This window comes from Grampus griseus (genome assembly GCF_964374135.1).
Source record: "Grampus griseus genome assembly, chromosome: 2".
Lineage (NCBI taxonomy): Eukaryota > Metazoa > Chordata > Mammalia > Artiodactyla > Delphinidae > Grampus > Grampus griseus.
This window is the reverse complement of record NC_139018.1, coordinates 102279584-102307570: the sequence shown is the minus strand read 5'-3', so window position 1 is coordinate 102307570 and position 27987 is coordinate 102279584. Positions and strand designations below refer to the sequence as shown.

General features: G+C 36.6%; 2 protein-coding genes across 3 annotated transcripts in view; one reads left to right on the top strand and one right to left on the bottom strand.

The window, feature by feature from the left end:
- MINDY2 (MINDY lysine 48 deubiquitinase 2) overlaps positions 1 to 27987 on the bottom strand; it is a 113498-nt gene that overhangs the window by 46825 nt on the left and 38686 nt on the right. For both annotated transcript variants that reach the window (XR_014296393.1, XM_082648919.1), the window contains exons 5-7: positions 27093 to 27195; positions 20722 to 20864; positions 1472 to 1645 (exon numbers count right to left, since the gene is read on the bottom strand). Coding sequence is in view for 1 of the 2 variants with exons in the window: in XM_082648919.1 (XP_082505045.1) it covers positions 1472 to 1645; positions 20722 to 20864; positions 27093 to 27195 (420 nt within the window). In the remaining variant the exon portion in view is untranslated. The remainder of the gene's footprint in view (positions 1 to 1471; positions 1646 to 20721; positions 20865 to 27092; positions 27196 to 27987) is intronic.
- On the top strand, positions 7092 to 7640 carry LOC309818587 (RING finger protein 11-like; the record flags this gene model as incomplete). The annotated part of the gene is made up of 1 exon (XM_082648345.1): positions 7092 to 7640. One exon carries the CDS (start codon positions 7092 to 7094, stop codon positions 7638 to 7640), a length of 549 nt encoding a protein of 182 aa, XP_082504471.1.

Genomic DNA, 27987 nt, shown 5'->3' with positions numbered 1-27987 from the left:
CAAAGTTTTCTCCTCAATTCTTCAAACTCTGCTCTTTGCTAAGTCCCTTCATTGCTACTTTTAAAGACAATATCATACATGTATTCTCAACACCTCACGGCTAGATTACTGTGGCAATCTATTGCTTTACTTCATTCCTGTGCCAATATTTTTTACACACAGTAGTTAGAAAAATCCTGTATATTTCTCTTAAGTAACACTTAAAAAACCATGCTCCTGTATATCTTCTGAAGGAAAATGAGTATGTTGATTATTATGGCTGTTTGTCAAAGGAAGGCCAAGAGTCCTAGAAAGATTAGTATTTGTTTGAATCAAGTATTCTTTCATCCATTCATAGCTTGCTATTCAAATTACCATTATAGAACTTAACATATGATATTAGTTGGTCAAATACCTGCCTCCCCAACTAGACTGAAGAATCTTTGAGGACAGGACTGAATGATTTATCTTTGTGTCCCCAGGATGCAGTTATAGTGCTCAGTACAACTGCTCAATGAATAATGGTTAAATGAACACAGTCTCTATGCACTTAAATTGTTATCAGCAAAACATGTGCCAACTGTTTAACATAAACATATTTCTGCCTCAGTTGAGGAAAATGTCACATCACTGTTATACTTCTAGTAATAAACACACTTGTGGCTCTAAGCCTACCAACCAATAGCAGGCAAAAATCTCATCTGTTTCAGTTCCAAATAAGAATTCTGCTCAGTAGTGCAGCTCCTGCTGTAAGTGTCTGTTCCTCCTTACCTTGGACTCTAAGGCTTAGAACACCCCCCTACTCTTTATCCAGTGTATGCTATCTTCAAGATTCCCTCTTTTCTACTTTTTCTGACTAACCAAAATAGATCTCAAATATGTACTTGTCTCTTCATCTCTACCACCAAGGCTAAGCCATCATCACCTCTTGCTTGGACTGCTAGTCTGCTTACAACCGTGTCCTTCCTATGCATTTGCCACATAGCAGGTTTTTAAAAAGGTAAAGTAGTGCTCGCTTCAGCAGCATAAATACTAAAATTGGAACGATACAGAGAAGATTAGCACAGCTCCTATGCAAGGATGACACTCAAATTTGTGAAGCATTCCATATTTTTTTACAGAAGTAGAAACATACTGTTATACACATGAAACATATAATGTTATAAACTAATGTTACCTCAATTTAAAAAAAAGGTAAAGTAGATCATGTCACTTCCATGTTTAATACTTCGCATACCTTCCCTACTACAATTAGAATAAAATTTAAACTCTTTACCATGACCTTCACAGTTCAATATAATCTGGTCTTCTGAACCAAAGTGTACAATTAATGTACATGTAGAATAATCACTTAACTATTTAGGAAGTGTCAGGAAAATTTCACAAGTATATTAATGAACAACTTTTAGTTCAAAAATTTGGATAACTAAATTCACATTTGAAAGGAATGAGCACTTTAAACAATATGAAGAAGATAAAACAACAGATTTACCTGATCTATCTGATCTTGTTGTCCTCTGTATACAGTTTCTGGATCAGAAGGAGGCCGCAGATGAAATTCTGAGTCACAGAAATTTCCATCACCATCGACATTGTGTAGGCTTTCCCAAACAACTTTTTCTTCAGTGAGAAACCCCTGGTCTGTTACCAACAAATACAGCAGACCCTTAATAAGAAATAAGAAAAAGGACTGTTAAGTTGATCAAAGCTAGTTAATATTTAAGAGAAACTGTATAATCTTTTTAAAACATATAATTATTCCTACTAGTTAGGTCTGCACAACCTACTAAATAGTTGACCAAGTAGATATCTTATTTACTCACTGAATTATATCCACTTGGCTTTGAATATAGTTTATAAAAGGTACACTACAGTATGATGAGAAATAGGAGTTCTTGGCATGTTCAACTAATTCATAACTTATAAATAGCCCTTGGGGTTTTTTAATCTCCTTTCACAAAATAGAAAAATACTATACAAGTTCCTAAAAAATACATCAGATAACAAATAAGATATAGTCACAATAAAATTATATCATATTGCCTGTTTTTTAAAAAAATTAAGCACATATGACTAATCCATTTCATACCAATTTTTCCTTCTCTGCACCATTAGCTGCTCTTAATTTATACACCGACAGTACTTTGTACTTTTTCTATAGTAGCATTAAATCACACTGTACAATGATTATGTTTTCTTCCTCGTTCCCCAGACTGTATTTTTTAATCTATCTCTGGGCCTAGTGTAGGCTGTATCATAAAGTTGAAGCCTAATATTTATTGAATTAATCAATGAAGTCATAATGTATTTACAGTCATTACCATAGAATTTAGCATTGATCTCTAATTGCTCATATGCATTAGTTTTAACTCCAATCATATGTAAAGTGTCCCTAGTATACCATATAACATTTGTAAGCCATTTTTATTTCAGATTTGCCAAGGACAACTTTCATTTACTTGTTCAGAGTTCCCACTGGTTAATATAGTGTTTATTATTGCACAAGAATCATACTTTTCAAGTTCTCACTTATACACAATCTTAATAATTACTAATAAGAAATTCCTTTAAAGAATTTGGTGGTGAGGGTAGAGAATTACTGAATAAATTCTGAAGCTTTAAAAAAAACTAAGTAGTTGTTATTTTTGAACATTTACTATGTGTCCAGCACTATGGGACACAGCTCCTCCTGAAGTACAGTCTTTCCTGTTGTCTAGTAGCAGTTACATTCAAGAATCAGCTGTAGGTACTGATTAATTTACAAGGTCACTGAAATTACTATTGCAACATGAAAAGGATTCATAAAGAAACACATTTTGGTATAAAGTTTAAAGACATTGTTTTAAGAAAAAATTAAGTCCAGGCTCATGTTTTGTTTTGTTTTTTAAATCAGGTACGTTCCAATTTATCAAATATTGAATGCCTACCATATGCTTAGCACTATGCTAAGTGCTTGAGGATTCATATCATGGGTAGTAATGATCCCACCTTACTCTGATATTAGTGCCCCTTTTATGTGACTTCATAGAATCCTGGACTTAACAGTATTATAGCACTTTATACATTGAATTGCAGTTGTCTGTTTACTTAATCATCTCTCTTAATACATTTTAAGCTCCTTGAGGACCAGAGTCATGTTTTATTCACCCATGCAGTGTCATTACCTAACATTTTATTTTTTATTTTTTTTTTGCGGTACGCGGGCCTCTCACCATTGTGGCCTCTCCCTTTGTGGAGCACAGGCTCCGGACACTCAGGCTCAGCGGCCATGGCTCACGGGCCCAGCCGCTCCGTGGCATGTGGGATCCTCCCGGACCGGGGCACGAACCCGTGTCCCCTGCATCGGCAGGTGGACTCTCAACCACTGCCCCACCAGGGAGGCCCCTTAACATATTTTTAATACCCAGTTAGGGTCTACCTTGTTCTGGGATAATTTAAGAGAAAAACTAATTTTCCACTGAATAGATCTGACCCTTCTCTTTATACTTATCACAATGCATTTCAACATATTATATAATATGTAAGTTTTACAGTTTATTTTGTATAGATCATATATTAGATTGGCTGTTTGTTGGGAAGGAACTATAATCTTATCAATAATTTTCCTCCAAATGACACTTTAGGATAGGTAAATTCTGGGAGCGTTTCTATTGAAAGCTACTATCATCCATAGCACATGAATACTTAAAAGTTTTAACTAAAAGTATCCATTTCTTGGTATAGGTGACCTGTCTTCTCATGGACCATCAGCCTCAATTTCTTCCTCTTTTAGATCTTGACATTTATCAAAAAAAGTCTGTAACTGGTCCACTGTCAACAATGCTGGTTATTACTTAAAATAACAAAGCATGTGTCAGTATAGTACTGAATACTTTAGGCCCATTTGTTCCTGAGAGTCTACAATTAAATCACCATCAAGAATATTTCTTGGGGGCTTCCCTGGTGGTGCAGTGGTTGAGAGTCAGCCTGCTGATGCAGGGGACATGGGTTCGTGCCCCAGTCCGGGAAGATCCCACATGCCGCGGAGTGGCTGGGCCCGTGAGCCATGGCCGCTGAGCCTGCGCGTCCAGAGCCTGTGTTCCGCAACGGGAGAGGCTACGACAGTGAGAGGCCCACGTACCGCAACAAAAAAAAAAAAAAAAAAAATATATTCCTTGCTTTTGTATCCCAGCACTTTTGTTAATATTATCTAGCCAAAGCTTTCTTTTCTAAGCCTTAAATCTTCTGCCTAATCTGACTCACCAGTCTCTAAAATATTAATTTCACAAAAAAATACAGAATGCATATATTAAATTAAATTGTTTATTAATGTATAAAATGTATGTTTATTATTACATAAAAACAAATGACATTAGATAATTTTTAAAATTTTTTTAAAAATGGGCAATTAAATCACAAAAGAAGACTGAACGAAAACCTGTTCTACCTAAAATACTCTGATAATTCTATACAGAGTATATACGTTACTTTTATTAACAATATACATAATACTATCACATTTTGTAAATTGGTAAAATAGAAGAAAACCTGATAATGTAATACAAAAATAAAGTAATTCCAGGCTTTAAAATACAGAGCAAAGCACTGCCTGAATGTTTCTGGTTAACTAGCTTGGATTTGAATTATTTAAAGTCTTTGGACCTTAGTTTTCTTTTCTTATAAAGTGATATAGAATCAGTGAGATGAGAGGATTTCTAAGGAATTTTATAAATTGAAAGATGATCTTTACTCCTACTTAACAAACATCAATCTCACCTACAAGTAACTTTCTTACCCACCCAGAGAGGCAGAGCTGTTGAGAGTGTGAAGTTAAAAGTCAGACTGGAGCTGTTTACAAGCTGTGTGGTCTTGAGCAAGTTACTCAGGGCTTTAAGCCTGTTCTCTCAGATGTAAAGTGGGAAGTTGTGAAAATTAAATGAGATAATGAACGTAAAATGCTTAGTATAATGCAGGGCACGTGAACAGCCCCTAAATCTATCTGGGTTTCTTTATCTATCTCCTTTTCCTGCCTCTTATTTAAAAGGAAAAGCTGGATCTCTCTGCCTGTACTGTTGGAATCACTTTTCTGTTACCACATTTCTTTCCCCTTCCTGCCTCTAAAAAATTTTTTTAAAAGAAAGTGACAATTTGGAAATTCCCTGGTGGTCCATTGGTTAGTACTCCACGCTTCCATTGCAGGGGCCATGGGTTTGATCCCTGGTCGGGGAACTAAGATCCTACAAGGTGTGTGGCACGGCCCCCCCAAAAAAAAAAAAGTGACAATTTTTGATGTATTAACTACCTTTTAAAAATATCTAAATTAGGTGAATTTTTACTTAAGTGTAGCCTTCTGTGGAAAAAAAAATTCCCACCATAGTCTTAGTTGAAGAGAAAAGTGAATGGACAAACTTATTTTATTTCTTTAATATGGCTTTAGTACTTATCTTGAACTGTATCTCCTAAACTACTCTCACTTCTAATCCTTAAATGTAAAGTAAAAAAGCAAACTAATAAAAGCTAACCTTAAAAAACACCTTGGTTTCGAATATACTCCAGAGAGTTGTCAATAATTTAAAAACAAGAGGTAGAGGAAACAGTCAAGACATGGATATAAAAGTTGATATGGGAAAGGGATGATCAAGGGGGAGTCACGATGGGGAAAGAACTAGGCAGATGTCGTTATTTAACCAAAGATCTAGAAGCTAGGTGATCTAGACAGAGGCCAAGGAATCAGTAGTTTATTTTACTCAAGAGCAAGCAGGGGGGCTTCCCTGGTGGTGCGGTGGTTGGAAGTCTCCCTGCCAGTGCAGAGAACGCAGGTTCGATCCCTGGTCTGGGAGGATCCCACATGCCGCGAAGCGACTGGACTGGACCCATGTGCCACAACTGCTGGGCCTGTGCTCTAGAGCCCTTAGGCCACAAATGCTGAGCCTGTGGGCCACGGCTACTGAGGCTCGCATGCCTGGAGCCTGTGCTCTGTGGTGGGAGAGGCCACCGTGGTGAGGGGCCCGCGTGCCGCGGCGAGGGCTGGCCCCCGCTTGCCGCGGCTGTTAAGTGCCCGCATGCAGCAGCGGGGACCCAACGCAGCCAAAAATAAATAAATTTTAAAATTTATTTTTTAAAAAAAGAGCAAGCAGGAAGTATTAGAGAAGCGGAGGAGGATCATTAAAATAAAAAGGAATAACTAGATCTTGGATATAGAGTTATATATATAAGAATCCCGAAGCAGAACAGACCAAAATAGGTCTGTTTCTAGGAAAGTGCGGATTTATTTACAGCCCATTTTTATACTTTCAAATTTCCTGTCTGGTTAAAAGTCATCTTACTATTTAGAACCACAAGAATGGCCCTGAAAGCATGTGCACTCTCACTAGCATCTCCTCCTGCTACTTTCAGATCCTAATCTTAGTTATGCTGATGAAAAGCACAGATCTTCGTAGGATCATGTACTCAATGTGGATTTGCCAAAATGATCTGCCCAGTTTAACTGTACAAGATTAAATGGAATTACATGGAGCAAGGTAACATACGAGATAGAAATTAGGGGTATATGTATTTTTGCCAATGGACAGGTGAGGGAAGAATAGTTTAATCAAGGGTTCATGGAGAGTGCTATTACAACTAATAACTAACAAGAGCTGGACTTGATTGCTTTGCTAGTAATGGAAGAGGTACTTGTCCAGAGTTTAGGAATGGTAAACCACAAAACTAGAAATAAGAGGAGTTTCCAAAAACAGGAAGTCAACTAGTATCTGCTGTCAGAGAAAATGTCATGAGAGACTGTGCAATCAAAACCATAGATCCGGGCTTCCCTGGTGGCGCAGTGGTTGGGAGTCCGCCTGCCGATGCAGGGGACACGGGTTCGTGCCCCGGTCTGGGAGGATCCCACGTGCCGCGGAGCGGCTGGGCCCGTGAGCCACGGCCGCTGAGCCTGCGCGTCCGGCGCCTGTGCTCCGCAGCGGGAGAGGCCGCAGCGGTGAGAGGCCCGCGTGTCGCAAAAAAAACCCACCATAGATCCATACACAGTTGAGAAGTGTGAAGTTGACTGGTAAATTATTATAAAAATCAAGAATAGGAAAAAAGTATAATAGGGAAAAAATCAATTTAATTCACACATCCTCTGTGACTCTGCGATGACAGAAGGCCTAATTAAAAAGTCTATGGAGGGGAGAAGACTGTCAAAACAGCACACAGATCACACACCCCAGCCCCGGAAGATGGGGAACTGCCTCAAGTCCCCCACTTCGGATGACATCTCCCTGCTTCACGAGTCTCAGTCCGACCGGGCTAGCTTTGGCGAGGGGGCTGAGCAGGATCAGGAGCCGCCGCCGCCATATCAGGAACAAGTTCCAGTTCCGGTCTATCATCCAACACCTAGCCAGACTCGCCTAGCAACTCAGCTGACTGAAGAGGAACAAATTAGGATAGCTCAAAGAATAGGCCTTATACAGCATCTGCCTAAAGGAGTTTATGAACCTGGAAGAGATGGATCAGAAAAAAAGATCTGGGAGTGTGTGATCTGTATGATGGACTTTGTTCATGGGGACCCAATTCGATTTCTCCCGTGCATGCACATCTATCATCTGGACTGTATGGACGACTGGTTGATGAGATCCTTCACATGCCCCTCCTGCATGAAGTCCGTTGATGCAGCACTGCTTTCGTCCTACGAGACTGACTGAGCCAGGGTCTCTCATCTGACTTCAAGTGAACCATCATTTTTGGTGGTTTTGATCTTTTGTCACTGAGCCCAAAAAGCCAGGGATTAGGGATTAAGATCATGCACAAAAGTTTCCTAAATATTCCTGAATGGCTGCAGCTGTTGGGGAAAAGTATGTGATATTTTAGAAACTTAGGGGGAAAAGTAGGAAGGTATTTTTATGTAAAGCCTTGACCCAGTGTTCAAGAATATAATTGTATTTAGATCTTGTTATTGCTCCAGTACATAGGAATTGTGTAAAGTGTTAAAGCAGCTGTATAAGTTTAAATTGTGTATGTCGAAGATTAGGAAAAAGATAGTGGTTGTTTTTCCTAAATGAAGTAATTTTCTTCTCCCCCCCACCCAAATTATTTTCTCAAGTTGCTGGCATTTGGGTCAAGGTTTTATTAAAAGCTCCATTTTACAACACTGGCACAAAAAAAGTAGTTTTAAGCTTGTTTGTACAGTTCTTTTATCCACTGGAAATGGAATTCATTGCCTTAGGTCTTTTTAAATAGTGTATTATTATCGTTGGGGCTGGCTCTATGCTTGAAAACCACTTTATTTATAACCTGTTATAAGTGCTATATCTGTTTGCAGTTAGGAAATGCAGAATTCAAAGTGATCTCCTAGTGTGTAAGCAAGCTGAGATGCACTATCCCTTTTCTATAAAAAAAATGAGTTAATGTGTCAAGAAACCAACTCTAGTAAAGTGGGATTTAATATTACCCTTTCTTATGTGTTTCACCTAATTAGTTTGGTTGTTAATATGGTGATAACTAAAAGTCAAGGTAAATTTCAAACACTAAGAATTCTGATTTATTGAGCTTGAATTATGCCACCATGCTTATGTAAAAATGAAAGTGGCACCATGGTTAAACTGAGAAAAGTTTCTCAGTTGTAACAATTTTGATTTATTCTTTCCTGTGACCTCCTTCCCTGTATTGTAGTGCTGAGGTTATTGAAGTTATGTAAAACACATCTCTGTTTCTGTTTCTTGGAAGAACAGTCCTGCTAGTTGACTGACAATTCTAAGCAGGGAGAATTAAGATAAATGTGTTTCATGTTTTGCACACAAATGCAGAATTTGTATAACCACATGACTTCATAGTTGTGATCTCAAAAAAGAAGGAATTTCTCTTTTATCTTTTTCTTGCAGTTAATATAAGAACACTGAATCTCTAAGCTTCTGAAGTGTTAGAAGTAGAGATGGTCTAGTAAGGATGTAGTTGTAATGTTTTATCCATTTAGCATGTGTTTATTTTTCTTAATGTACTCAAAGGTGACATATTTGTTCAACTCAGTGATATTACAGCTAAAAAAATCATTCATTAGCAAAAGGAGAAGCAATCTCAACCAAACAATCAGAAATGTTTCTTATTATTTTATATTGAGTTGAATATTTGACTTTAACACTTTTCTACATATAAAACACAAGTCTCTTGAAGGGTTCTTCATAATTGCATTATAGAAGAATTTAGTATGTCATAAGCACTTAAAGATTTAACATTCAACTGTAGCAGTATCTATGTTGGTTAATTTTCTTATAAGCCCCACAATGAGTTTGAGAAAAATGGAAAGAAATTAGATTATCAGGTTCTGTTAAATTGTTACATGTATCTTGCTTAAGTTTTTGTTCATTAATTTATATCCAATTACATAAAGCAAATTTGGAGGAAACACCTGAAGTTGTGCAATATTTTCAGAGATATTACTTTTTTCTATCTTTGTGTTTTCTACTTAAACATGATGTCTGTCATCAAGTATTATAGTCACTTTCTTTTTTCTAGATTGTTAATTGAACTTTTTTTTTTAAATCATCTTCTATGTTGCTGTTAGTCTTTATTACAAGGCTTCTTTCACAGAAGTTTGGCAGTAATATTGAAAGAACCAGGATTGAGCTGAAAGGTTTTTTTTTTTTTTTTTTTCGGTGCGCGGGCCTCTCACCGCTGTGGCCTCTCCCGTTGCAGAGCACAGGCTCCAGACGCGCAGGCTCAGCGGCCATGGCTCACGGGACCAGCCGCTCAGCGGCATGTGGGATCTTCCTGGACCGGGGCACGAACCCGTGTCCCCTGCATTGGCAGGCGGACGCTCAACCACTGCACCACCAGGGAAGCCCCTGAATGCTTTTTTTTTTAAGGTACTTTGTATTCTTTAATTTTGATCTCCACATACCATGTTAAGAACTATCAGTTTTGGCTTTTACCAAGTGAAATAAAGTTATATTACAGTTGCAAAAAAAAAAAAAAAGTCTATGGAGGGCTTCCCTGGTGGCACAGTGGTTAAGAATCTGCCTGCCAATGCAGGGGACACGGGTTCAAGGTCTTGTCCGGGAAGATCCCACAGGCTGCGAAGCAACTAAGCCCATGCGCCACAACTACTGAGCCTGCGCTCTAGAGCCCACGAGCCACAATTACTGAGCCCGCGTGCCACAACTACTGAAGCCCATGCGCCTAGAGTCCATGCTCCGCAACAAGAGAAGCCACCACAATGAGAAGCCCTCACACAGCAAGGAAGAGTAGCTCCTGCTCGCCACAACTAGAGAAAGCCTATGCACAGCAACGATGACTCAACACAACATCAAAAAGTTTAACGGAACAAGAGAATTTGCCCCTGCCTCTACCCAAAGTCTGGAGACAGGAGTTAGAACAGAGATATAGTACTAGAGAATATTAAAGGAGACACATACCTTCCCTTTGGTCAAACAAAAGTCCATGGCTCATACATCTCTAGAGTTCCAAAAGACTTTAGATGACAAAAATATTTTACACACAAGGTAGAATTTAGTAAATTGCTAAGGAAATTGGTACAACCTATAAAGAAACTAGAGATTCCCTTTCCTAGGTAATCCTTTTTGTCCCAACACAGACTTCTTCCTTGTTGGTCTTGGTCCTGAGATAATAATGGCATATGATACGATATGGGTACCAAAAAGTATAAAAACCCTTTCTGCAAATCACAGTAAAAATAAGCCCCACTAATAGAATAATACACTTATAGATACTTTTGACTGATTGCCAACTTATTATAGACTGGCAGTTTATTATTATAGGTCCCTAGTTATACACACCATTTATCTGTAGTAGAAAATATTCTATCCAGATATTAAATTTATTTTTGGTTGAAAGTATATCTAGAGGGACTTCCCTGGTAGTCCAGTCATAAAGAATCCGCCTTCCAATGCAGGGGACGCGGGTTCAATCCCTGGTCAGGGAACTAAGATCTCACGTGCCGTGGGGCAACTAAAGCCCACGTGCCTCAACTAGACAGCCCATGTACTGAAACTGAAACTAGAGAGCCCACGTGCTCTGGAGCCCGTGCACCACAACAAAGAGCCCATGTGCTCTAGAGCCTGCGCACCACTAGAGAAGAAAAAACATACATGCTACAACTAGAGAGAAGCCCATGCGCCGCAATGAACAGCCCACACGCCACAACTAAAGATCCCGTGGGACTTCGCTGGTGGCGCAGTGGTTAAGAATCCGCCTGCCAATGCAAGCCACATGGGTTCAGTCCCTGGTCCAGGAAGATCCCACATGCCTCAGAGCAACTAAGCCTGTGTGCCACAACTACTGAGCCTGCACTCTAGAGCCCGCAAGGCACAACTACTGAGCTCGCATGCCACACTGAAGCCTGTGCACCTAGAGTCCGTGCTCCGCAACTAGAGAAGCCACCACAATGAGGAGTCCACACACCACAATGAAGAGTAGCCCCCGCTCGCCACAGCTAGAGAAAAACCAAGCACAGCAATAAAGACCCAACACAGCCAAAAATAAATAAACAAATTTATTAAAAAAAAAAAAAAAGATCCTGCATGTCATGTCTCATCAAAGACTCCACGTGCCACAAGACCTGACACAGCCATAAAAATAAATAAAATATATTTTTTTAAAAAAAGAAAGTATATCTAGAATTCCATGGAATGAACTGTGTTTATACTCTAGTTGTTCCAAAGAGTTCACAGGGGCAGGAAGATGCAAAATAAAGTGATCATTAAATATGAATGCATAAAATGGCCCTAAAAATCTCAGGGTCCTTCAAAAGTGAAATGTTAGAAGTCCTTATGAAGATCTAATGCAGCAGTAAAAGTAGGCATATCTTGTTGGAAAAAGCAGCTTTCTAGTTTTTCCTTACTTATATCCTTATAGATTCCTTAGGGCTCAAGTTTATAAAGAACTACAGAAACTCTAACAACCCAGCAATTAGTGGTACAGAATAATAGTTTTAATGCTGAACAGGTTTAATAGAACAAGGGCACAATCTTCCATCTTATTTCCTTATCAAGCAAATGCAGGAACCCCTTCCTTAAATTTTAGTAAGTATTCCTTTAGGGCTTCTAGTTTTACACCAACAACTGAAGAAGTGCTAATAGATTTTGTGGTAAGTCAGTCATCAGTCACTGGGTCAATCAGGAGGGAAAGTGTCTCTGACTCTTATAAAGAATGTACTCATTGGGTACTTTGCCAGAGTAAAGCAGCGTCTAATTTAAAGACCCTCAGAACTGGAAAGAAAGTTCAACAGGAATATAGGAAATAGAACTGAGAGGATTATAATGAGGCAGATACAAATAGCCCAAAGACCCAAAAGATTCCTGGAAAACACAGGATTTCTGTCTAAAAAGGACTTCACCAAATGTAACACAAGGTCCTTGATTAGATCCTGGTTTGAACAAACCATCCATAAAACCATTTGGGGGACAAATGGGAAATTTGAATATGGACTGGGTATGAGATGATATTAAAAATTATAGATAACTTTGTTAGATGCAATAATGGTACTGTGATTTGAAAGGGAAATGTTCTTGTTTAGAGATACATATTTAAGTATAAACAAAAATATAAAAATAGATAAAAAATAATACGTCAAAACTGTTAAAAGTAGGTGATGAGTACAATAGGAACACATTACATTAGTCTCATCATTTTTCTGTAAGTTTCCAATTTTTCATAATAAAAAGTATAAAACAGTGCTACTGTTTCAGTTTGGTGGTCACTATAGAAAATAATACCATTTCCCCCTAGTGACTGGCCACCAGGATAGTTGTTTCCATTTATCCCTTCTATAAAAATAGTACTACCAGGAATTCCCTGGTGGTCCAGTGGTTAGGACTCATTGATTTCACTGCCGAGGGCCCAGTTTCGATCCCTGATTGGGATACTAAGATCCTACAAGCCACGCAGCACAGACAAAAAAAAAAACAAAACAAAACAGGACTACCTTGTAAAGAATGGTGTTTTTTTTTTCTTCTAGGAAAATATTTATAAGTTTGGCCAATATCATCATGTACATAATAACATCATGCCCCTAAATTCCTTTGCTCTTTTATTCTTTGATGCACCCACCCACTTAACGAAGTCCCAAATCTAGGATAACTAACTACCTTCACCAGGCCTACACTCTGATGAATACTCCCACAGAAAAATGACACAAGTGGTATATTCATGTAATAATTACCATCCTTAACACTGCATAGTGATTCTTAATTTCTCTAGTTAGTCCTTTCTCCCACATGCTGTAAAGACTACTTCAAATTTTCTTTCTTCAAATCTGGAACCAAACCTTCTTACCCCTCCTCAGTCTCAGTAAATGATCTTGCCTTCCACATTACAGAAAATAGAAACATTGAAACAAAAACTTTCTCTATTTCCTGCCATCAAATCTATAAACTTACCTGTAGCTCTACTCATAGTCTATTCTTTCCCTCCTTTACAATGGAGAGGTCTCTTTTTAAACCAAAGGTCAATCCATTTTACCTGTGAAAATGTTTATCCTTTCTCACCTTCTTGGAGGCTTCTAACATTATCTCCTCTCCTGAATTTTCAACATTTCTCTCTATTGAGTCCTTCAATATTTTAACATTGTCAAGTCTCTCATATTAAACAAAAACAACCTTCCCTGGATTCCACACTCTACTATAGCTATGAGCCATTATGTCTGTGCCTCCTCACAGACAAACTGTTGTTTGTCAAAAGTTGCCTATAATCTATTTCTAGTATCTGAGACCCCAAACATTTCCTAACCAATTCAATGAGGTTTTTTTTCTGCTTCCACCATTCTCTAAAAGATATCAATGAAATCCATATCCCTAATGAACACTTTCCCCCCAAGTGTTCTTATCTTATTCATCTTTTCAATAGCATTTAACAATTGAGATCTCCAATTCTTCTTGAAACACTCTCTCCTTGTTGGTTTACATGATACCATATTCTTTAGATTTTCCTTTTGTTCTTTTCTTTCTGTCTCCTTTGCCAGTTTATACTCCACTAGTTGATCCTTAAATGTTGGCACTCCTCAAATCTCTGTCCTAGGCCTTCTCTTTTCTTCCAATTCCACATTTTTCTTGTAAATCTCATACTCTCCCTCTCCGTATTTGTACACAAAACTTATTCCAGTCCTGAACCATTTAACCAACATTTCCACTTGGAGGGATGCCTGAGAAGCAGCTCTAACAGTTCTAAAAGTTCACATCTTTTTTCTGTTCCAGTGTTCTGCGTTTCGATAAAGAGCATCATCATTCATCCAGTTGTTCATGCTTAGAACCCAGAAATCATTCTTTCGTTTTTTAAATTAAAGAATAATAGATTTACAATACTGTATTATTTTCAGGTATACAGCAAAGTGACTCAGTTACACATGTTTTTTCAGATTCTTTTCCATTATAGGCTATGATCAGATATTGAATACAGTCCCCTGCTATACAGTAAATCTTTGTTGTTTTTCTATTTTACATATAGTACTGTGTATCTGTTAATCCCATACTCCTAATTTTTCCCTCCTCCCCGCTTTCCCCTTTGGTGACCATAAGTTTGTTTTCTATGTCTGTGAGGCTGTTTCTGTTTTGTAAATAAACTCATTTGTGTTATTTTTTAGATTCCACATATAAGTGATATACAGTATTTGTCTTCCTCTGTCTTATTTCACTCAGCATGATAATCTCTACGTCCATCCATGTTGCTTCAAATGGCAATATTTCATTCTTTTTTATGATTAACATTCCATTGTATATATACACCACATCTTCTTTATCCATTCATCTGTTGATGGACACTTAAGCTGCTTCCATGTCTTGGCTATTGTAAACAGTGCTGCTATGAACATAGGGGTGCATGGACCTTTTTGAATTAGAGTTTTTGTTTTTTCTGGATATATGCCCAGGAGAGGAATTGCTGGATCATATGGTAGTTCTATTTTTAGTTTTTTAAGGAACCTCCATACTGTTTTCCATAGTGGCTAAACCAATTAACATTCCCACCAACAGTGGGAATATTAATATTCCCATATATTAATATTTCTCCACACCCTCTCCAGCATTTATTATTTGTAGACGTTTTGATGATGGCCATTCTCACCAGTGTGAGGTGATATCTCATTGTGGTTTTGATTTGCATTTCTCTAATAATTAGCAGTGTTGAGCATCTTTTCATGTGCCTGTTGGCCAGCTGTATGTCTTTTTGGAGAAATGTTTATTTAGGTCTTCTGTCCATTTTTTGACTCGGTTGTTTGTTTTTTTGATATTAAGTTGTATGAGCTCTTTGTATATTTTGGAAATTAACCCTTTATTCATCACATCATTTGCAAATATTTTCTTCCATTCGTGGGTTGCCTTTTTGTTGATGATTTCCTACACTGTGCAAACGCTTTTAAATTTGTTTAGGTTCCATTTGTTTATTTTTACTTTTATTTATTTTGCCCTGGGAGACTGATCTAAGAAAATATTGCTGTGATTTATGTCAAAGAATGTTTCCCCCTTTGTTTTATTCTATGTAATGGTGGCCTCGTAGAATGAATTTGGTAGTGTTCCCTCCTCTTCAATCTTCTGGAATAGTTTGAGAAGGATGAGTTCTTCTTTGTATGTTTGGTAGAATTCCCCAGTAAAGCCATCTGGTCCTGGACTTTTGTTTGCAGGGAGTTTTTTTGTTTTTTGGGTGTTTTTTGTTTTGTTTTGTTTTTTACAGATTCTATTTCATTTCTAGTAATCAGTCTGTTCAAATTATCTGTTTCTTCTTGATTCAGTTTTGGCAAGCTGTATGTTTATAGAAACTATCCATTTTTTGTAGGTTGTCCCAATTTGTTGGCATAGGAGTTTTATGGTATCGTGTCTTATATTAAGTCTTTAAGGCATTTTGAGTTTATTTTTGTGCATGGTATGAGGGAATGTTCTAATTTCATTGATTTACATGCAGCTGTCCAGCTTACCCAACATCACTTGCTAAAGAGACTGTCTTTTCTCCACTGTATATTCTTGCCTCCTTTGTCAAAGAGTAATTGACCATAGGTGTGTGGGTTTACTCCAGGGTTCTTTATTCTGGTCCCTTGATCCATATGTGTTTTTGCACCAATACCATGCTGTTTTGATAACTGTAGCTTTGCAGTATTGTCTGAAGTCTGGGAAGATTATGCCTACAGCTTTGTTCTTTTTCCTCAGAATTGCTTTGGCAATTCTGAGTCTCTTGTGGTTCCTTATAAATTTTAGGATTATTCTAATTCTGTGTAAAATGTCACTGGTAATTTGAAATGGACTGAATTAAATCTGTAGATTGCTTTGGGTAGTATGGCCATTTTAACAATATTAATTCTTCCAATCCAAGACCACAGGATATCTTTCCATTTCTTTGAATCTTCTTCAGTTTCCTTTATCAATGTTTTATAGTTCTCAGTGTATAGTTCTTTCACATTCTTGGTTAAGTTTATTTCTAGGTTGGTTTTTTTTTTTGATGCAATTTTAAACACTTTTTCTTTTTACTTTCCTTTTCTGATATTTGTTAGTATAAAGAAATGTAACAGATTTCTGTATACTAATCCTGCTACCTTACTGAATTCATTTATTCTAACAGTTTTTGTACGGAGGCTTTAGGGTTTTCTGTATAGAGTCTTGCATAGAAAGACAATTTTACCTCTTCCCTTCCAATCTGGACACATTTTATTTATTTTTCTTGTTTGACTGCTGTGGCTAGAAGTTTCAATACTATGTTGAATAGAAGTGGTGAGAGTGGGCATCCTTGTCTTGTTGCTGAATTTAGCAAGAAGGCTTTCAGCTTTTCACCATTGAGTATTATATTGGCTACGGGTTTGTCATAAATGGCTTTTATTATTTTTAAAATTTATTTACTTATTTGGCTGTGTTGGGTCTTGGTTGTGGCATGCGGGATCTTTCGTCGCAGTGCATGGGCTTCTCTCTAGTTGTGGCATGCGGGCTCTAGAGCACAGGGGCTCAGTAGTTGTGGTGCACAGGCTTAGTTGCCCTGCAGCATGTGGGATCTTAGTTCCCCAACCAGGGATTGAACCTGCCTCCCCTGCGTTGGAAGGCAGATTCTTAACCACTGGACCACCAGGGAAGTCCCATAAATGGCTTTTATTGTTGAGATGTGTTCCCTCTGTACCCATTTTGGTGTGAGTTTTTACCATGAATCGATGTTGAATTTTATCAAATGCTTTTTCTGCATCTATTGAGAAGATCATTTGGTTTTCGTCTTTTCTTTTGCTGATTTGGTACATCACATTAATTGATTTGCATGTGTTTGAAACATCCTTGAAACCCTGGAATGAATCCAACTTGATCATGGTGTATGATGTTTTTTATGTACTGTTGGATTCAGTTTGCTAATACTTTGTTGAGGATTTTTGCAACTATATTCATCAAAGATATTGGCCTGTAATTTCTTTTTGTGGTGTCTTTGTGTGATTTTGGGTATCAGGGTGATGGTGGCTTCATAGAATGACTTCGGTAGTGTTCCCTCCTCTTCAATCTTTTGGAATAGTTGGAGAACAATAAGTTCTTTGTATGTTTGGTAGAATTCCCCAGTAAAGCCATCTGGTTCTGGACTTTTGTTTGCCGGGGGTTTTTTGGGTTTTGTTTTTCGGTTTTTTTTTTTTTTAATTTACAGATTCTGTTTCACTTCTAGTGATCAGTCTGTTCAAATTATCTTTTTTTAAAAATTAATTAATTTATTTCTGGCTGCCTTGGGTCTTCATTGCTATATGCAGGCTTTCTTTAGTTGCATCAAGCAGGGGCTACTCTTCGTTGTGGTGCATGGGCCTCTCATCGCAGTGGCTTCTCTTGTTGTGGAGCACGGGCTCTAGGCGCACGGGCTTCAGTAGTTGTGGTACACGGGCTATAGAGTGCAGGCTCATCAGTTGTGGCGCATGGGCTTAGTTGCTCTGCGGCATGTGGGATCTTCCCAGACCAGGGCTCGAACCCATGTCCCCTACATTGGCAGGCAGATTCTTAACCACTGCGCCACAAGGGAAACCCCAAATTATTTTGACTCAGCTTTGGCAAGCTGTATGTTTATGGAAACTTGTCCATTTTTTTCTAGGTTGTCCCAATTTGTTGGCATATAACTATTCATAGTATTTCTTATGATTTTTTTGTATTTCTGCAGTATTGACTATTAATTCTCCTCTTTCATTTCTTATTTTGTTTACTTGGGTCTTCTCTCTTTTCTTCTTGGAGAGCCTGGCTAGAAGTTTGTCGATTTTGTTTACCCTTTCAAAAAACTGGCTCTTGGGGCTTGCCCCGAAGTCCAAAACACCTTAATGTTATACAAGGGGCAGGGAGACACACACTAGTGGTACACTGTTTAGCTACAGAATAAGGTTTACTGAGAAAAACTTAGAAGTGAGAAATAGCAGAATACACACATTCTCTCGGCTATCATTATCTCATGGAAATGCATATTCAGTCCAGAAACAGACCCAATGCAGAAAGTGCTCCAGGAGAGGCGCACCCTTCCCAACCACACAGGAAGATTGCAAATACCTAGGTGACTAGTAAAGGACTTCCAGGTCAGGGATATGGCCTTGATAAAAAAAAAAAAAGGGAACGTCTAAAGCTCAATTTTGGAAAGTTGTAAAACAACCACTCATGACAGCCAGAGACGTTGTTTTCTCAATTGAACTATCCTACCCCTGTGGAGAAAAAAAAAAAGAGAGAGAGAGAGAGAACAAAAAGAACGACTAGGCCATCAAGAGACCAAAGTCTATTTCTCTCATTCATTCATTCATTTATTTATTTATTTTTGGCCACACAGCATGGCTTGTGGGATCTCAGTTCCCTGACCAGGGACTGAACGCGGGCCCTGGCAGTGAAAGTGCCAAGTCCTAACCACTGGACTGCCAGAGAATTCCCTATTCCTCCTTTTAACTTAGGACTCTACAAGATCTGATATCTATCTCTTGAGCCTTACATCATGCCTCTTGAGCCTTACATCATGCCTCTTATTTTCTATGCTTCAGTCACATAGCCCTTCTTCGAATTCCTTAAAAAGTTAGGTTATTTCCCTCCTCAGGGCTTCTGCACATATGTTCCATCTGCTTAGTTAACCGCACCACCCCCCCTTTTTTCCTGACATCTTCAAATAGGTTATAAGTCCTAATAAAAGTACTCACAGCATGTTGTAGGTACCCTTCACAGAGTGTATCTCAATAGAAATGATACCTACTTATGTAATTATTTAACATCTGTCCCTTGTCAAACTAGGAGGTCCTTAAATGGCAGGAACTATAGCTGCCTTGCTCAGGCTGCAGTCCTAATACTTAGCTAAGTAAGTACCCAGTCATAATCATGCTCAATAAATATTTGTTGAATGAATGAATAAAGTGTGGACTTAAAGAGATCAGGTAAAGTGAGATGACTTAGCAGTATTTATTATGTAGCAATAATTCTGATTTTGTGGTTCTTTGGCCTTAGATTTTTGAGGAATATGGATAAGTCTGGGCCCATACCTAGCACACATCTAGCTTAAATATGGGAACAATACAAACAAACCCTTGCTATAACTAACAGGGGAGCAGGAGAGCTAGGGCTATACAGTATTCTTAAATAAGCAAACAAATCATTATTTTACACTACTTTGTGCAATTCACTGATTAAAGTGTTGAAGGAAATACAAAGTCAGATTCCTGACTTCAATAAGCTTACTTTCATTTAGAAAAATGAGACACATTTACATGGAAAGAAAATTGTTAACTAGGTACTCATCAATAAGGGCAAAGTAAGGACAATATGGCCCATAACAAGTAAAGGAGGAAGGGTAGAGTAGTGATCCAGAGCCTTAGCTGCATATTTAAATCACCTGGAAAACATTTTAAAAATACTGTTGCTCAGGTCTCACCTCTACACATTCTGATTTAATTGAGTTGGTGTTGGGCTCTGGGCATTGGTATTTTTTTTAATAGCTCCGTAGGCAGCTCTAGCATACAATCTGGGTTGAGAACCACTGATTTAAGGAGAGAAGAAGTAGCTTTACTGAAGAGTTAGTATATAAAATATTTCTTAAAAGATAGGTGAAATCTGGATAGCAAAAAGGAGTGAGAATGTTCACATAGGGATTAGGAGTAAGAAACAAAATGGGAAAGCATAAAGTGTGTATGGGGATGGAGGACTATTAATGAGTAGACAGATCATTATGGCTGAAGCAAAGTGTTGACACAAGGGGATAGTAGAAAATACCTTGCATTTTTATCCTCTAGGCACTGGGTGCTACTAACATTTTTGCAATATTATTGACCTGATCAGAGGAGTATTCTGCCACAAAAGTCTAGAGATAAGTTGATAAACTCCTGTATTAGGTGGCAGCTGTAAAAATGGAAGCATTGAAGAGATAACAAGAGGGATGAATCAGTAAGATTTTTTTGGCAAAGCCATAACTGACATGATAAAAAGAATTTAAAGTCACACTGATAACTTAATAATAGAAACACTATCATAAAGACAAATCTTGATTCTTTCTCTAAACTCCTTTAGCCCTCAAATGTAAACATCCATCATTAGCAGTCATCCTAGTTCTAACATTAGGGCTTATCTTTTTTTTCCTTAGAAAGAAAATAATAAATACATTTTAATGCAGTAATCTCTGAAAATGGAGTTGAGACCTAAATAAAAAAAAATTGATTTTAAGTAACAAATTGCTAATCCATTCCACCCTAAAGAATTAATTATTACCTTCATAATTTGATGGTTAAAGAATATTACGCTAAAATTTTTTATTTTGAAGCAGATCATAAGACATCTCTAAATCAAGCTCCTTTAGTTTAGAATAACAGTAGCTATTTCTATATCATACCTTGTATTTGGTCATGGTGCTAAAATGATTATTCCGAAAGAACACACAAAGTTCTCCTTCCTGAACCGTTGAAGTTAGTTCACATAATCCATGGTATGTCAGTTGAGTGGCTGTGTTATTTAGAAACTGCTCAGCTACAAAGCCTAGGAACCAATGCATAATATTAGATGGAAGAATAATTTCAAAATTTTAAAGTTTTTCTATTTACATTGTGTTCCAATTATGAAGAAAGGCCAATCAAAATAAGACTCCTCCTACTATAACATGATGGCCCTAAATTGCCTAAATTGGAGATTTTTTTTCTAATTCTGCGATGGAAGATGTGTCTATAGACATTTCCAGGCTAAAGAAACAGTTATCTGAAATTCTTTTTATCAATAAATGTATTTACTTATACCACACCTTCTTCCGCAAAGGATTTCATGCGCCTTGCAATAGAAGAAACACACACAATAAAACTAAAACCCAAAAAAACAATAAGAAGGTAAGGGTTAGCAAAAGTCAACAACTACTTCCCCAATGGATAGGTGTTTAGAAATTAAAAGTAGCCTCAAGAAATTGAGTTGCTTAAGATTTTGACAAAGATCCCAGATAATTTTCAGTTCACAAACTGCTCAATTCTTGCCTTAAAACTAAAAGTAGGCATAAGACTGAACAGAAAACAGTGGGGTAACTGATAACATTTTTATCCTAATCTCCTCCAACATATGCTACTCATTATGTAGATATACCAAGTTCAGAAATAGAAATCATCTCTTCTGTTTTCAAACATAATGAAATATAAAGAAACCTTCTGGGGTTTAATTTAAAAGCTATACATACAGTTGATCCTCATTATTCACACGGGTTCATATACGCTAATTTGCCTACTATCTAAAATTTATAACTCCAAAAATCAATACTTGTTGCACTTTCAGGGTCATTCCTGAATATGTGCAAAGCAGCAAAAAAATTGAGTCACCCAACACACACATTCCCCACTGAAGTCAAAATAGGCAACAGTGTGTCACCTTCTTGTTTCAGCTCTCATACTGTGAACAAATGTGATTTTCACATTCTATATAATGCCACATTTATCACATTTTGTGAAATTTCTGTGCTTCTTTGGAGTGATTTTTACTGTGTAAAATGGCCCCCAAGCATAATGCTGAAGCTAGTGTTCCTAAGCACACAAAGGTTGTGATGTGCCTTATAGAGACAATGCATATTTTTGCAGCTTCTGCCGGGCATGAAGCTGTTGGATATGAGTTTAATGTTACTGAATCAATAATATATATTAAACAAGGTGTCTCTAAGTGGCATGGACTTATATATACTACCAAATGTAAAACAGATAGCTAGTGGGAAGCAGCCGCATAGCACAGGGAGATCAACTCCGTGCTTTGTGACCACCTAGGGGTGGGACAGGGAGGATAGCAGAAGATATGTGGATATATGTATATGTATATGTATAGCTGACTCACTTTGTTATAAAGCAGAAACTAACACACCATTGTAAAGCAATTATACTCCAATAAAGATGTTAAAAAAAAAATAAGGTGTCTCTCAACAGAAACACACGAAAAACAAGGTTATGTATTGATAAGTTGATGAAAATCTTGTGACCAGAGGCTCACAGGAACCTAATGTTGTGTTTCCCCTATGAGCAGTGGTTTGGTATTCACTAATTCAGTGTTCACAGCAACTTTATGGAACATAACTATCAGTAATAATGAGAATCAGTTGTATAAATATTTTAAAAGCCTATATTTCTTTCATTCTTCCTCTTCCTTCCTCCTTTTGCTCCCTTTCTTTAAAAAGGAATAGGGGGAGGAGAATGCTCTAAAAAGTTTTGTAAGTGAGCAGGGAGGTGCAGATATAGGGAGTAAAGATGAATCTGTGTTAATAAACTGATGACTCAACAAAAATTTGAAAATAAACTTGGTAGAAACTTGGTAGGGCCAGAGGCAGCTGCCTGATATAGATTTATTCCACTCCCTCACTTTTAGTGTCAAGCCATAGCACTTCAAGCTGCAAAGTGGTTGTAAAAAGTTACCAATATATCACACTATTCCAAGGAATTGGTAATGTAGGATGGGAAGTACAAAAAGTTATACAGAAGGCCACAGCCAAAGGAAATTTATAGCTCATTTGCAACTTCCTGGCTTTATACATTTAGAAATAAGACCCCTCCTCAATTATTATCATTACTTTGCTAAATGCTAAGTTATTGAGTAGAATGTATTAGTTATATACTAAAGCATTTTCTCTTATATAGCATTTAAAAAGTAAGCGTTATGCCTGTGCTGAGAAGTACCACTGCTGTCTAGAATATCCATGTAACTAAACACTTCCTTCAGAAAGATGTTTCTAAATGTCCCTCCCATACCTCATTCATACAACATACTCTCTACAAAACCCTTTCAAAAAGATACAAAAATTCAGTGGAGATATAGCACAATGTTACTTTCATGTATGAAATTCAAAAATTTAATACTAGAAGTCTTTCTCAGCTGCTTGTTTCTAGAGAACAGGACATGGATTCAGAGAGAATAAGTGACTTGCTCAAGGACATAAAACTAGTTATGGCAAAGTGAAGACTGGAACTTAACCGGTATTAATTTATAAAATGTAGTGCTGATTATCATAAATGCAAACTGAACTCTATTTCTCCCCAAACCATAGAGCATAGACTAATTTAGACTTAGAGAGAAAAATGTTTCCTAATTCTTCTACCAACTTGTAAACAGTGACACCTGTGTGATTTTAGTGGCATATTCAAAAGCCTAATCTAGTTTCAACTTTTCATAACTAAACAAATTATGGAGTTTCAAAACATAATATCAGAGATTACTTATTAATTACAAATGGCAAAGGGCATCTTTCCAACAACAAAAAATCTGGTAAATATCACCTTAATCCTATTTGAACATCACCAACAATGGGATAATCAGACATCACGTGCCACCTGATTTGATGCACTAGGAAAGACACAATGTCGCCTATGTAGTATTCCCAAGGAAAATATATAACCCAAATCTACTAATGAGGAAACAATCAGATGAATCCAGATTGAGGACTATTCTATAAAACAACCAGCCTGGACTATAAAGAAAAGTAAATACCACAAAAGACCGAAAAGAAAAGAAAAGAAAAGAAAAAAGGATAGGGATCTTCTGTTCTAGATTACAGGAGACTAAATTGATATGATAATTAAATGATACTTGATTGAAACTTACACTGAAAAAACTTAAAAGCTATAAGGGGCATTACTGGGACAACTGGGGAATTCTGAATATAAACAGTATATTAGATAATAGTATTGTATCAATGTTAAATTTCCTGAGGTAACTACATTGTGATTACATAGGAAAATTCTTTGTTCTTAGGAGACAAATATTGGAGAGTTAATGGATAAAGTGCTATAATATTTGCAATTAATTGTCACGATTTAGGGAAAAAATTGTGTGTATGTGTGAATACAGAAAGTAAAAATTCAATATGCTAATAATTGGTGAATTTAGATGAAACATATATATGTACAAATATGTATATAGATACATATATTCATTGTGCTATTCCAATTTTATGGGTTTGAGTTTTTCCAAAATAAAGAGAAAAGGAAATCAATATTATTTAATCAAAAATAATATGAACTCAAACTATAATCTTCAGCGTTTATGGCACATAATAAAAGCTCAGTAAGTGAGCTCGAATAAGTGAATATGCTGGAATAATTTCCTTAAGCATATTTTTTTTTACCTAGAAACAACTGTTAAAGAAGAAATTATTCCTGAGAGATCTTCTGGAATTAAATGACCAGTTAGCATGAAGTCTGGAAACTGGTACTGTGCTATTTTTTTCCTTGTTGATTTCTGCTGCCATGCCACAACCCATCGTTATAACTTTATTCAAAAAAGTATTAATATCCAAAAGAGGTAGCAAGTAATAAATATTCTATGTACATGTAAAACTTCTGTACTTTTACTTACAAGGTATTGCCACCAGAAAAAAATAAATGTTCTCTGAAAGAAGTTGAAAGAATATCTAATTCTATTTGACTATTAACTAAATAATATTTCTTTTTCATCAAAAAAGAATGATAGTAAACATATTTCTTGTATTCTGCACCTTATGGAGATGAAATATTTGAATTTTTAAAAAATCATCTCAGACCAAAGTTAAATAATTTTTAATAAAGAAAGATTAGAAATAAACCACTTTGGGATATTTTATGATTCAGGAGGAAAGTTACAGTTGTAGGCTAAACAGAAAAAGAAAGCAGACTACTTTGGTTGAACAATATACCCAAGAAAATATGATGAAGAAAATGGAAAAAAAAGCTAATTGCTATATTATATAAGAAAAAATGGAGATATGGGAACATATGTATATGTATAACTTATTCACTTTGTTATAAAGCAGAAACTAACACACCATTGTAAAGCAATTATACCCCAATAAAGATGTTTAAAAAAAAAAAAGAAAAAATGTCCATCGTGGCCTTTTATTTCCTTAATGATTTCATAGTGCCTTATACAAGTAGCCATTGGGATTGAATACTTATTTCAAGCAGACTACATATTTGTAATTTCTTATAAACAAAAAACGAGTTTAGCTTTTTAATTGTACTGAATTTCATATATAATTTTTCCTTCACTATGTATGGAAATATGATAAGCAGAATTTCACCATTATGAAATTTATATATCAAGGATTTAATCAGCTCTGATATATATTACCTGAAAATTCTATACCACTAAAGAGGAAGATTCCTACTTGCTTTTACCAAGATATTCTTCTCAAGTTACCAATTCTATACAAATTAGCTACAGTTTTTTATTATCCCAGGGATTCAATACCAGAGAAATAATAATAATAGTTGTAAAATCACGTTGAGAGAAAGGAGAAGTGATGAAGGGACTGTTTTTTGGTTGTTGTTCATTCTGCTAGTGTAATAAGTCCTACCCGTTACATTGCAGCCTAGCTTGGTGAAAATGCTGTCAACATTAGTGTTTCCCATAGCTTCTTACCTTATAAATATATTCATCCAAATATCACTTATTGGCTATCATTCCATCTGTTAACACTTTCTGGACCCTACTGTTCTCTCAATTACTATTGAATAGCATACTGAAAGTTACTGAGAAAGTAGGAATCCACAGATGGATACTTTCTTTATAGCCTGCTTTCTAAGAATATTTACAGTAATGAGAGCTTGGATAAAGAATGGAAAGTTCTAGTGAGTGGAATTTTGTCAACTGAGGGAAAACATTTTTTGTAACAACTTTTGTTGCTCCTCTCTCCCCTAAAATTTAAACTTTGCTGCCTTAGGTTGTAGTGAAAGAGGCGTCACACAAATCAATGATCAATATTGCTGAATATCTGTGTGTTTACTGCAAGTAAAAGACTAGATGAGCCTCAACTAACACACTGTGTATTTTCCTGCTACTGGCCTCTTGCATAAACATGTTAAACTTCTGGATAATTGAGTAGTGTAATTAGTTGGGTTCTTATTAATCAATATAGTATGAGATTCACATACACATCTTCTTTTATATGTTCTTAGGTACTCTTGTAGTCACTTGGTTTTAATTTTTTAAAATGTAGTGACGATAATAAATTTTTATTATACCTCATGTGAAAGAACTGTGTGTCTGCTTCTCACGATTTCTCTTTCTTTTGTTAACACTTCAAACTGAGGAGAACAGCAGTCTCAGTATTTGTGTATATTTATGAAAAAGTGAAGTGGGTGATGGTGAAGTTATACCCAAATGCTATGGTTCCTGATAGCACTCTGGTTTCAAATCTGCTCTTCCCTTCACTGACTGGAACACAGCTTAAAAAACAAACAAACAAACACACAAAAAACACTTCTATGCTGATGAATTTAGCAATTTTTAATTTTAGCTAAGGATTAGGGAAACTGATGATCAAAGGTGTACTCTGATCCAGAATAGAGCTTTAATATACTATATTGTACTGAAATATAAGGTAGAGCTCTACTAAAATGAACACTTGAGTACCATAATATACATCTCAGTCAACAGAAGTGTTCAAGATGAATTATAAAGTTCCCTCAGTACTCCCAAGTAATAACCCTTTTTTAAAAGAGTAATTATCAGTAACCCCTGGGTAACTGATTATATCAAAGATAGCAAGTGATTCCAAAGACTTTTATTAGAATCCAGGAGTGATTTTACAAAACAAATAAAAAGGGTTCTAGGAAAAACCTTTCACTGGTACCTCTATGAATAATTACTTCTTTTAATTCTCATAGGTAGAATCACTTTTATTTTTTAGAAGTTGTATTTAAGACATTTAGAAGACATTAAATTTTAAGACAAGTTACTTTGCCAAGAATAAGTCAGATAATAGCAACACTCACCCACCTTCACTAACCAGCTCACTGTTGTCTGACTGCTTACAAGAGATGATCTTCTCCACTAGCTGGTTGTAGCTGCAGTTACCAACAGCTTTTACAATGTCATCAATCTACAAAACAAATGACTGTCTCACTAATCATGATAAAATTAAAAACAATAACAAAGAAACCCATATAACTCGAGGGTTTTATTCTAATATAATACTAAATATAAAAGTATTACTTATGAAAAAAGAAAATCAGCACTAAAATTAACACCCAACAGTTTCCAGTTTTGTTTATGGTTCACAATAACATATTATGAACAATATTGCTTAGCCATATTTCAATTATGCAATAACTAATAAAATGGAATTAGTATATGCAATTTTATTTCTTAAGATTGTAAAGCAAGGCGGGCTTCCCTGGTAGCGCAGTGGTTAAGAATCCACCTGCCAATGCAGGGGACACGGGTTCGAGCCTTGGTCCAGGAAGATCCCACATGCGGTGGAGCAACTAAGTCTGTGCGCCACAGCTACTGAGTCTGCGCTCTAGAGCCCTCGAGCCACAACTACTGAGCCCACTGGCCTAGAGCCCATGCTCTGCAACAAGGGAAGCCACTGCAATGAGAAGCCCATGCACCGCAACAAAGAGTAGCCCCCCGCTCACCCCAACTAGAGAAAGCTCAACACAGCCAAAAATAAATAAAATAAAAATTTTAAAAATTTATAAAAAAGATTGTAAAGCAAGGCAAATCTAAAAGATGTTAATTTATGGCATAAACAGGGTTTCCCATTTTATTTGTTACTTAGTTTCTAGCATAGTGGAGATATGAGCAGACATAACTAATGTTATTTCCCTAAACAAAAGTTAATATATATTAATAAGAGAAAATATTTGCCTCATGATTCTTATTTGATCTT